At 36.0% G+C, this 11649-nt stretch overlaps 1 protein-coding gene across 1 annotated transcript; it reads right to left on the bottom strand.

The window, feature by feature from the left end:
* Positions 1 to 1055: 1055 nt before the first annotated feature.
* On the bottom strand, positions 1056 to 11523 carry LOC116547049 (transport and Golgi organization protein 1 homolog; the record flags this gene model as incomplete). The annotated part of the gene is made up of 14 exons (XM_032273127.1): positions 11450 to 11523; positions 11257 to 11367; positions 10149 to 10220; positions 9863 to 9967; positions 9072 to 9194; positions 8857 to 8968; positions 7870 to 7925; positions 7688 to 7778; positions 7373 to 7511; positions 2154 to 2255; positions 1574 to 1634; positions 1433 to 1468; positions 1295 to 1362; positions 1056 to 1197 (listed from the first exon to the last, which is right to left on the bottom strand). Coding segments are annotated over exons 1-14 (1251 nt in total), but the record flags the coding sequence as incomplete, so codon positions are not given.
* Positions 11524 to 11649: the final 126 nt, after the last annotated feature.

The raw sequence follows: 11649 nt of genomic DNA on the forward strand, positions 1-11649 counted from the left end.
AAACATAAAAAGTACACAAGATCCTTTAGAGAATATGTTTACATGGAGATCAACATCACACGGTGTTTTAAGCGGATACTCACCACACTTGAGCTCACTGTCATAGCAACAGGAGGAGGCTATGAAATTATTGTGGTAGTACAGTGTGTACTACAGCCAGCTTTATGCATTTATGATTTAATGCTGTGCCTTTACATGTGTTTACTTTCTCTCAATTGTGAATGGCATCATGTACATCTGTGTTTGGGTGTGTAAGTTTTCATAAACTTTTTAAAATAGATTTTGTATATTTTACAATAGTATATGATAAAACAGACTAGTATCTGCATTTATTTTATGCATTCATGATATACCTAATTTTTAAAAAATATTTCTAGGCTGTTTGGTTCATCTGCAAGTTCTTTCAAATTATTGCAAAGTCAAAAAATTTCCCAAAGTATTTTTTGAAAAAAGTCTGCCTATAAACGGACCTGCACAAGTCAATCCTCTGTTGTTCAAGGGTCAGCTGTATTTGGGAGTTGAATCCCACAGAACTTTAATTTAAAGATAAAGGCTTACAATTCATAGTAAAAAAAATTTAAAAGAAACAATATAAGGACCTCAAGGGAAATAATAAATGCCTTCTGTTCTAAAATAATCCTTGCAGTTGAATACTTATCCATCAGGACAAATTAAGAAATTTTCCTTTCTATACTGGACAGACCCAAATTCTAAAGTGTTGTTTGCTTTAGAATCCTCAAATAAAAGGGAAAAAGCCACCTGGAACTCTATTGCAAGGAAAATGTGAATGCTCACCAAATTCACTTCTCAGCATATCTCTTTGACTGAGAATAGCAGAGAGCGGTCTCACAGGTGGCTCCACTGTCAGTGGAGGGGAGCATTCTCCACCACTCAAAAGGGATGTGCCAAAAGAGCCATTCTGGCTCAGAGGACCTAAAGATGGCAGTGTCTTGTTACCATTTTAAGACAGCCTTTTTTTCTTAAGTTCTTGGTATTATTCATAGGGTATCATAACCATTACACACAGAATCACGAGTCATTCATATACATTTTACACCAGAAATAGATTTTTGCCCTTTAAGAGGTGCTCCCTTACCTCTCCGGGGATGGTTTTGTGTATTTGGTCTTCCTAGCATTGGTTTTACAATCACAGGTTCTTCTTGCAGCATTGCCATCTTTTGTGTTAATTCTAATAATCTTGAATGTAAAGAGTATTTAAGAAAGACTTAAATATGAAACAGAAACGAATTTCTTAAGATTTAACACTGAATACATAGGCATCAAAATCACATACTTGTGTCTCAAGTTGGTAGCTTCACTTTTCTCTTCAGCTATAGCTCTTTCTGCAGCACGAGCTTTGAGCTATTGAAGAAATACATTGAAATTAAGTTCTAGGAGATTATGCACCAAATAAAGAAAAAAGAAATCTTACCCAGTTTTCATGAACTTTCTTCTCATGGGTAGTGATCTGAAAGAGATAATACATCATAAAATATGCTTACAGATTCATTATAATAGCCTGTATTAATTATCAAAGAATTCTGGGCACTAAATAGGAGATGAGAATCATTACCTGGTTTTTAAATAACCACTCTGTTTTCTGTAATTCTTTTTCCATTTCTTCTATTCTCCGCCTAAGAATTACAATTGGCTTTATGAGTTAATGTACAACCAAATAAAAATCCAAACAATATAACTATGTTAACACTTACCCTAACAACTGTACCCTAACAGAGCTACTTTAACTGTTCCTAAATATGTTTCTCAAATAATCCTGTTATCTTCCACTATAAACCTTTTTTTTCTTTTTTCATCCTTTAACTATATCATAAAAAAATTTCCCAAAGTTAGGACTACTGGGTCTATCAAATGGCAAAATCACTTTAATGGCTTTTTATACAACATATAACAAACTGCCCGCCTCCACGCCCCTACCCCCAGAACTGTTTGCATGAACCAAGTTCCCTTACAGTTTTGCCAGCACTGGGTGTTTGTTAATATTTTTCTATTTGTTAACTTAAAATTTAGTTTTCCTTTTGTGTGAATTTATGTATTCATGCCCTCTAACCATTTATGTATGCTTTTGTGCTAAAAAAAAACACAAAAACCTAGTTTCATTAGCCAGTGACACTGTCTTTAGAGGGTGAACTTACTTGTAAGTTTTTACTTCCTCTGCAGCTGAACCTGCCTTTTCATCAGCATCTGATAGCCTCTGCTCTCTTTCTTGTCGCTCATACTCTTCTTGACTTAATTTCCTAAGATAAAACTGTTTGTCAGTGAAAGTATTTCTCTTTTCCTCCTGGCATTCTATCTGAATACTCTATTAAAATGTCACTTCCTATCCTATTCTTAAAAATGCACAGACTATACAAAGTCACAGGAAGGAATTCAAACTGTCCTTTAGGATAAAAATCCAGCTGTGGCCTGTTGATACATCACCTGCATTTTCTAATGTCTCATATTTCTTTCCTCACTAATAAGTAAATGTAATAAAAAAAAAACTATGTGTCCCATCGGAAAGACTGTTGCTTTGAAATGATGAATGCTCACTTTTCTTCAATGTAGAAAGCCAGAACTGATCAACCTAACACAGTTAAGCTTATTAGGATAAAACAGAGGATAATTCTTCTCTTATTTTTAACCATGGAAAAAACACTAATTAATTTTCTTACGGGCTGTTTCTCAATCCAAGACTGGTGCCATGATAAAGACAGCCAATGAAAGGGCTTTTTAGAACATGCCTTCTAACTGTACAGCTAACCACAGAACATTTTCACACTTCAGATATGGAGCTCCCCTACCTATTTCAAAGGAATTATGATTAAGCAGAGAGACATATCTGAGTATTACCAATGTCTGTTGAACAAAAAAGAATCCAAACTGTCCTGTAATCAGGGTGCTATGTACTGAAAATTGGCTTTAATCTGATAAATTTCAAGCTCAAGATGTCAGCATGCTGTAACACAAATTGTAAAGGCAGTAACATTTAATGGTTTAAAAATGCTACTTGTAGTTACCCTTGCACTTCTTTACTCATAGTTCTGATACAAAAGATACTTGGAACTTTTCTATGAATTGGAAACAAAAATAGAGAAGCTATAGTAAAAAAAGGTATTAACACCAAAGAGAAAAAGGTTTATGTATTCTTTTATAACTGCTCATTTCATATTTCAGCAAATATTTTGTGAGTGATTATAACATACTAGTTACCTTAGAAGAGGCTAAGGTAAAGGTTTGGGTATGGTAAGTACCACCTCTGCACTAAAAGAGCTCACAGCTGAATGTATAAAAGGTGCATATAAGAATAGAACAATCCGTCTCTGACTCTGGCTTAGGAGGGGATGTGTAAAAAACAAATCTTAAAGAATGATTCAAGAGAATTTTGATTCCAATAATGGATGAGTTAGTCTGCAAACACTGAAAATAAGAACATGTGGACAAAAATATAAAGAATGTGCTTGAAGGCATCAGAAAGCTAATAAGGCAGTGAAGAAAATTCAGTAGGAAAACGCACAGAATTATAAGTAAGTCTGGCATTTTAAGCCATTGTCCCCCAGGTTCATCCACATATTAAAGATAAGACAGACATATACGAAGGTTGAGAAGAACTTTCAACAGATCCCTGGGTTCAGAGAAACAAAAGGTGAGTTCAGGGTTGACAATGAGAAGGCCCCCGAGAAAAAGCCCTAGGCTTTGGGTTGAGACCAGAAAAGAGCTGCACACTTGGAGTACTAAACAGGCCATATGATATCCTTTAAACAGATTAAGCCATTTTTCAATGAACTTCATAGATAACTGGAACAAAGTGATGACCACCTGCTAGAGGTAATCTCAAATCTTTTCTGTAGGATGATGTCATCATCTGGGACCTCAAATTCCCCCTACAATTTTCCTAAACAAATTTCACCACTCCATCAGAACAAACCAGGCATTACATAAGACAAGACAATGTGATTGCAATCTAAAAACAAGAGAAACAGACTCAGAAGGGATCCACATAATAGGATTACCAGATAGATTTTAAAACAATTGTGCCTTACATATTGAAGGAAGTAAAAGTCAAGATTATGAATTTCAGCAGAGGATCAGAAACTATAAAAGAAAAAAATAGTAAGTGAAAACAAAAAGAACTCAATTAATGATTACAGCAGATTAGATAACTGAGGTGAGATTTTAGCACATTGGAAGATAGGTCAGAAGAAAACATCCACAATGAAGCAAATTCAGGATGTAGGAGTACTGGGAAAGGGATAGGGATGAAGGATCCTAGTATGTTTAATTGGATTCTCAGGACAAGAGAGAATGAAATGGAATTAATATGTGAAAAAAAGGCCCCAAATTAAAGAGATGTTTATAACCTCAAGCAGCATAAATGCAAAAGAAAAAGCAGGGGGGTAGGGGTGGAGGGATGATGACAAAACTCTACATGAGGCACCTCCCAATAAAATTGCTGAAAAAACAAAAAGAAAAACGACTAAAGGCAGCTAGGAAGGCATGATGTATTTGAAAAAGAGAAAATAAGAATAATAATAGATTCCTCAAAGAAACTTTAAAACCAGAAGATAATTGGTTATCTTTAAAGTGCTGGTATTAAACAACTATCAAAATTCCATAACCAGTAGAAACATCCCTTTAAGATTGGGCGCAGTGGCTCACACCTGTAATCCCAGCACTTTGGGAGCCTGAGGCAGGTGGATCACCTGAGGTCAGGAGTTCAAGACCAGTCTGAGCAACATGGAGAAACCACATCTCCACTAAAAACAAACAAACAAACAAAAACAACAACAAAAAAAATGAAATTAGCTGGGCGTGGTGGTGCATGCTTGTAATCCCATAATCCCAGCTACTCGGGAGGTTGAGGCAGGAGAATCACTTGAACCTGGGAGACGGAGGTTGTGACGAAAGATCCTTTTAAAATAGAGTCAAAATGAAGATATTTTCATACAAAAATAAACTCACTGAACCTGAATTAAGGTATATTCTTCAAATAAAATGACAGCGATCACAAATGGAAGACTGAAGATGCAGGAGAATAAAGTATGATAGTAAATATAAATATGTATGTAAATTGAGTATCAGCAGGATAGCACTGTAAAACACAAAACATTTTGTGGAGTTTGAGCTATATAGAGCATTACAATACATTACCACAGTAACAGTTAAGTCAGGAGGAAGTTAAAGCCCAGAAAGAGGTAACTCCTTGGCCTGGTGCCTGGTGTGGGGGTTCACGCCTGTAGTCCCAGCTCTTTGGGAAGCTGAGGTGGGCGGATCATGAGGTCAAGAGATTGAGACCATTCTGGCCAACATGGTGAAACCCCATCTCTGAAACAAAATACATCTCTACTAAAAATACAAAAATTAGCCAGGCATGGTGGTGGGCGCCTGTAGTCCCAGCTACTTGAGGCAGGAGAATCGCTTGAACCCAGGAGGCAGAAGTTCCAGTAAGCCAAGGTTGTGCCACTGCACTCCAGCCTGCCGACAGAGAGAGACTCTGTCTCAAAACAAACAAACAAACAAACAACAACAACAAAAAAAAGGGTAACTCCTCTATGAAGAGGTAACTCCCTTATGTCAGACTTTGTAATAAGTCCAGGATACATACTGTGGCCTTTAAGTTAATTACAACAAGACAAGTAGAACAACTTGTAACCACCAAGCTTAAATAGAGAAGAGCAGAAGAATTTAAAATACTCTAACAAATCAAAAAAAGGAAAAAGGAACACAGAACAGGCATTCAAATAAAGAGCAGATATTAATATGTAGATTTAAACTCAAATATATTTTAGGAATTACATTTAAGAAGCAAATGAGTGCTCAGTCTGTGTAGCTACTTATTTATTTATGCTACTCACTCCAGAAAAGATTTTTAGGAGCATGAATGTGTGAGTAGGTCGGTGACTGCCAGGCAGAAACAATAAAGAATATTTTTACTGCAGAAAAAACAGCATACATAAAGACAAAGAAGTTTAGAGTGCCATGGAGGAGGGTTTGAGTGTCTACAGTTCAAGAAGCATCAGAAGAAACCACAGGAAGTGCACCTGGAGAGGCAGCTCAGGGATAGCTGAGGGGAAAGTGGCCTCTGTACCTCTTAACAAGTATGGAATTGACCCTCAAGGGAATGGAGCATATTTGATAGATTTTAACCACATAATGACATGGACAGACTTGTATTTTAGAAAGTTCACTCTAGCAGCTATAGAGACAATCAGAATTTGGAAGCAGAAGTATAAGAAAGACTGAAGGTAGATAGGTGATTAGCTAGGGGACTGGCATAAAAGATGACAACGGCCTGAACACACACAGTGACTTTAGGGGTGGACAGCAGAGTACAAACCACACATGGGGATGGAAGAATGTGGTGGCACATGAATGGGTTAACTGGATAATGAAGGAAAACAGTTGCCATTTAAGTAATTCACATTACTACTGGAGGCAGAGACGTGCTCTTTTTAAAAAAGTAATGAAATGAGGAATGTCTCTCTGAAGCAGGACAGGCATTTAGAAGCTGGCCTGAGGAAAATCTGGAAAATCTAAACTGGCTGCTTGGTGAGCAAAGAATTAGACAAAAAATTAACGGTATAGTTTTAATGTTTAATGGCATACGGCAGTAGCAGACTAAGCATTTTAAAAGGTGAAATTTGCTTAGCAAGTGAGGTGTCCTCACACACTGCCATATACACCACAGAGAAAAATATAACAGCAAACACAAATAGTAACTGCCACAGACAATCTATTTTTAGAGAATTCAGATGTTTTTGTGGAGAAAAAACTTGAAATGAATTATAAAAATTTAGTTTTCAAGAGATACCTAGCTCAAAATTTGAGAAGCGTATTTCAGAAGATTAGTATCTAAATATACATACCAAATAGTTCTATATTCAAAACTCATCTTTGCCACAATTACATTTAGTCTGAATATTTGACTCTGTGAAGTCCAAAACTTAATGTACTTTTCATAAGTCAAATTTCCTTTTTTCAAGTGTTTATTCTACTAAAACACGTCATACAAATCACTCAGACTTTTTAAAGGAAATTACATAATTGACCACAAAGAAAGGAAAGTGAAATAAGTGGTGGAGCCACAGAAAAGGCATGGACAGATCTTCAAAACAGAAGCACTTCCAAAGCAGTAACTGTCAGTACCAGTCAACTGCTCCCCCTTACATGAGTTACAGGCAACAGTTTCTGACAACTGGTTAGAAAGGAAAAAAAAATGCAGGTTATGAAAAACAAAGAAGATGGGAAGAAAGACAAATTTGTACTAATTAGAGATGGAAAATGTATAAGTAATCCTAAAAAAGATAACATTGTCTATATTAGTACACCTTTATTTAGTCACATGACAGTGAACAGTAAATGATGAAAATCTTACTTTTGCAAAGCCATCTCCTTCTGCTGATACAGTTCATTCAGAATCTCTACTTTCTGCCTCAGGGTTCTGCACTCATCTTCCAGTCCATCTTTGGCAGATTGCAGTGAGTAGCGGTCATCTTCCAATTTCTTTATCTGGTCTGTAAAGGGTAAAACATTTGAGCTCTACATGTGTGCACAAGAACTTGGGAACTTGGTTGGGGGTTTGGTGCTGAGAGGAGTGAGAAGTATGAAAGCGGGAAACCACTCTTTATCTATCTAATGCAATTTTGGATCTTTCCAACACATAGCAATTTCTTCTCAAGAAGCAACCTACCTTCCAGGTTACATTTAGTGGACATGGAGGCTCTTAGCTTAAGTTGTAAACATTTTAGATCCTCTTCAACTACCGATATTGCAGTGTGTGTCTAAATATTACAGAAGAGAGAAGTATTCATATAAGTGAGACATGGTAAAAGCATTCACAGGCACTTATGGGACTCTAAAAAAGGACTATACCCGACAGACATCCATCATCTGCTTAATTTGATTTTTCATCTTCTCATTCTGGTCACCTAAAAAACAAAAGACTTTCATTGCTTTTTCTTCCCTTGCATTTTAAATCTGTATTTTCTTGATTTATGCAAAACTAAACAATTGTCATGTTCAAACATTTAAAGAACCAAAAAAAAAAAAAATAGAATAGGATTAGACTGACTTTTTAGAGAACTGCAAACCTAGATCCAAAAAGTGAATTACCATTTGCACAATAAACATGTTATACAGGCCATTCTTGAGCAAGAAGAAACATGTGAGATAAAACTCTGTCTTCTATCTCGGATCTATCTCCACCTGGGCTTAGTAAGTGTCTCATTCAGAAAGATTCCCTCCTATTCTCTTCCAGAATCTGCTATCAGGTGTGGTTTAAAACGCTGACTATGTAAGCAATATCCAACTTGAGAGACAACATCTGAAACACTTTCCTCATCAGTAAACACTACTACCCTATAGCTTCCACTCTCATGGCCTTGGTTTCTGGATCCAACCACCTCAGTACTCTTTAAACCAGTTGTGCTTTTCTCTCACAGCCTTAGTTTATGCCTCCAATCACCTCAGTACTCTTAAAACCAGTGGTGGGCCTTAAAACCAAACAGCACCTGAGATGACGAGTTTTAAAATGTTATCTCCATTCAATTGAGAAATGCAGTTTCTATTACTGTATATGTTCAATATTTAAAGTTGTGAGATATGACCAGTGCAGCTCCCGTGCACCCTTCTAGTCTCAAGGAGATGTAAAAACAAAGTCAGTGTTCCTTGCATGCTCATTGCTACGCCATACCCTAGCAATCCACCTCTGCCCAATGCAAATAGACATATACACAAATCCAGTGATATGTGTTAACAACTCTAAAGCTTAAGAGGAAATGCAACCAGATGAAAAGTAGCATTAGTGTACTTAAAGATAGGAAGGGAAAAGGGGTCCATCCTCCTTGAGACTGATTTTACCTGCCACTTCTCCATTTGCTAAATCATCTGAATCATTTCCTCCTTTATTTTGACCCTCAGATTCAGATTCACACTGCAATTGATTCAACTGTGTAATGCAATTAGTCAAAGCCTAGAAAAGAAGCAAAAGGGCATTAAGAGTCTTTCCATTTTAGTTCAATGGATTTCATGATAATTCACAAGAATTAAGCTTGTATTCATGAGAATGTACTTACATTAATATTGTCATCCTTGTGAGTAAGAGCTACTTCCAAATCTTTCTGAGGCTTCTCAAATGATTTGATTTGCTCACTGAGCTGGGCATGTAATTTACTCCAGTCGTCAATTTCCTGCTGCAACTGAAAAGTTAAACACAGGATTCCCACAGGTTAGGGCTTTTGCACTGGGGACAAGACCAAGTGAATGAGACAGGGAGGTAAGGAGCCATGCCTCTCCTTAGCCTATCACTATGGGGTAAGACCTTGGTTAAATGGGAAGAGAAAGTGACCCAAATCCTCAGAGCTATAGTGAGAACATCAGAGCTGAAAAGGAAATTGATCTCGTTTATTGCATCCTCCAGTAAATTATAGCCAATTCAAATAATTCACTTCCAGAAGGAACTGAAGGGCTCATTCTACTATCTCTCAAGTCTAGACTCCTGATCATGTAATCTTCCCTTGGCTAGTGAAGCAGTAACTACTAAAAGGAGGGTGATAAAATATCTAATTCTTAGGTCTAAAAAGTCAATCTATTACCCACTTAAGGCTACTCAAGTTAATAGTAATTGGTGTTTGACAAAACAAGACTAAATACTCTGATGGGCAAAATAAATTGTACAGAACAGAAAATCCAGAACAGACAGAAAGTGTATACCTATACTCAATTTTGGAAGTATAGTTTAAACTGTATATCTAAGAACAGAATCCTGCATGTACATTACCTTAAAACTAGATCTGAAAAAAGGTATTCATGTGATATGATACTGGATTCTCTATTTTACATGATCCGGGCATGTACTTTCCTTTACCTGCTCTTTTTTCTTCTTAAGCCTAACATTTTCTTCTTGAACCCGATGGTATTCAGACTTCACTTTCTCTTCACTAAGCTTAGCTTCATTAAGTGCAATTTGAACCTAATGCAAAACACTCCTATTAGTGAATTAATTGAAAAGAAAACCAAAAAAAAAGTTATTTTCCCAAACCAACATCACTTAGTTTTCATTTTTTGCACATTTTAGCACGTATCAAATTTTTGCTCCTCAATAAAACTATGATATAGTTTTAATGTCCTGCAGGAATTATAGTCAGCTTTACCTCTGAAAATTCTGAAGCATTCACGGAAATAACATCTTTTAACTTCTCTATAGATTTCTTGTTTTCTGATATCTGCCATGTAAAAACAGAACACAAAATGCATATAAGGATTTCAGTAGAAACACTGGGATATACACTAAAAAGAGGAAACATCAATGAAGTAAATCTCAGAGCCATCCTGTGTTTCAGGTAAAAGCAGGTTTTTCAGTTTAGCCCTAGGCAAAAATCAAGAACTTAAAGAGGTAAACGAAAATAATCAAAGGCGTAAATATTTCATGGAATACACAACCTTCCTTGTTAGAATAAAATGTGGTAGGTGGCAAGACTAAAAGATGAAATAAAAGAAACTGAGAAAACTTTCAAGTTAACCAGTTCAAATCAATGTGGTTTTTTTTTCCCCTTGGGGCAAGAGAGAAAAAAAAATCCCCAAGGTACTTTAAAAATTTTCTTGCCTAAATTAAAAATGGTAGAATTGGAGTGAGAATAGACAGATCATGCATATACAAGAATTCCAAATGATTTATGAAGATCCTGGCTCCTCAAGGGGATGGAGTGTAATCCTTCACTTTTTAACTGTGGGCTGTGTTACTAACTTCCTTCCAAAGAGTACAATAATGCAAAAGGTAAAAAAAAAAAAAAAGCAATTTTACAGTGAAGAAACCTGGCAATACTAAGCTCAGTCAGGCCATCAAGATTAATAGGATGTGGGATTTATGGGAACCCTCTTTACTATCTTTGCAATTTTTATGTCATTCTGAAACTCTTCTATTAATAAAGTAAAATGCTTATAGTGAAAAAAAACTTTGCAAAACAAAACAAAACAAAGGACTGTTCAACTGGGTTGTGGTTTCTTAATTGCTCCACATGTTTTGGAGGGCAGAGCCAAGCAATCAACAATTACCTAGGGTTGAGAACCAAAATACTTCCTAGGCCCATAAGAGTAACTTCTTGTGTAAGTACTTAAAATCCCACAAAAACAGACAGAAGTAGTTCAACTTCCCTGACTCACTCTTACTTCACAGAACACTATGGAAAAATAAAAAGTTCAAATCCATCTACAGAGTTCAAAAACCAAATTATTAGTAACACTTAGCAGCAAAACTCTTACCAAATCCTGATTCTTGACATTCTGTTCTCTCTCAGATTCTAACATAACACGAAGATTTTTAGCTGTGTCACCCAGAATTTCATTATTTTTTTCAAGTGTCTTGATTTTATCCTACAAAAAAGATATTAAGTTTAGTTATATTCATTAATTTTTACTTTTGTTTTAAAATGTAATCCCCAAAAGAAGTTTTTACCTTAAATTTAATTGCTTCATCAGAGAGAATCATATTTTGTTTCCTGGTTTCTTCAACATGTTTATTTGATTCCTTGATCTGCAAAAAATAAAGCATTCAGAATCCAGAAATACAAAGTATTGTGCTATTGGAATTTACTTTGGAGTGACTGACCTCTTATAGAAGAAAACAGTACTTTACACACATGATTGATTAAGCTC

This window comes from Sapajus apella, unplaced genomic scaffold (assembly GCF_009761245.1).
Source record: "Sapajus apella isolate SASKATOON/1434 unplaced genomic scaffold, GSC_monkey_1.0 scaffold1950, whole genome shotgun sequence".
Taxonomy (NCBI): Eukaryota; Metazoa; Chordata; class Mammalia; order Primates; family Cebidae; genus Sapajus; species Sapajus apella.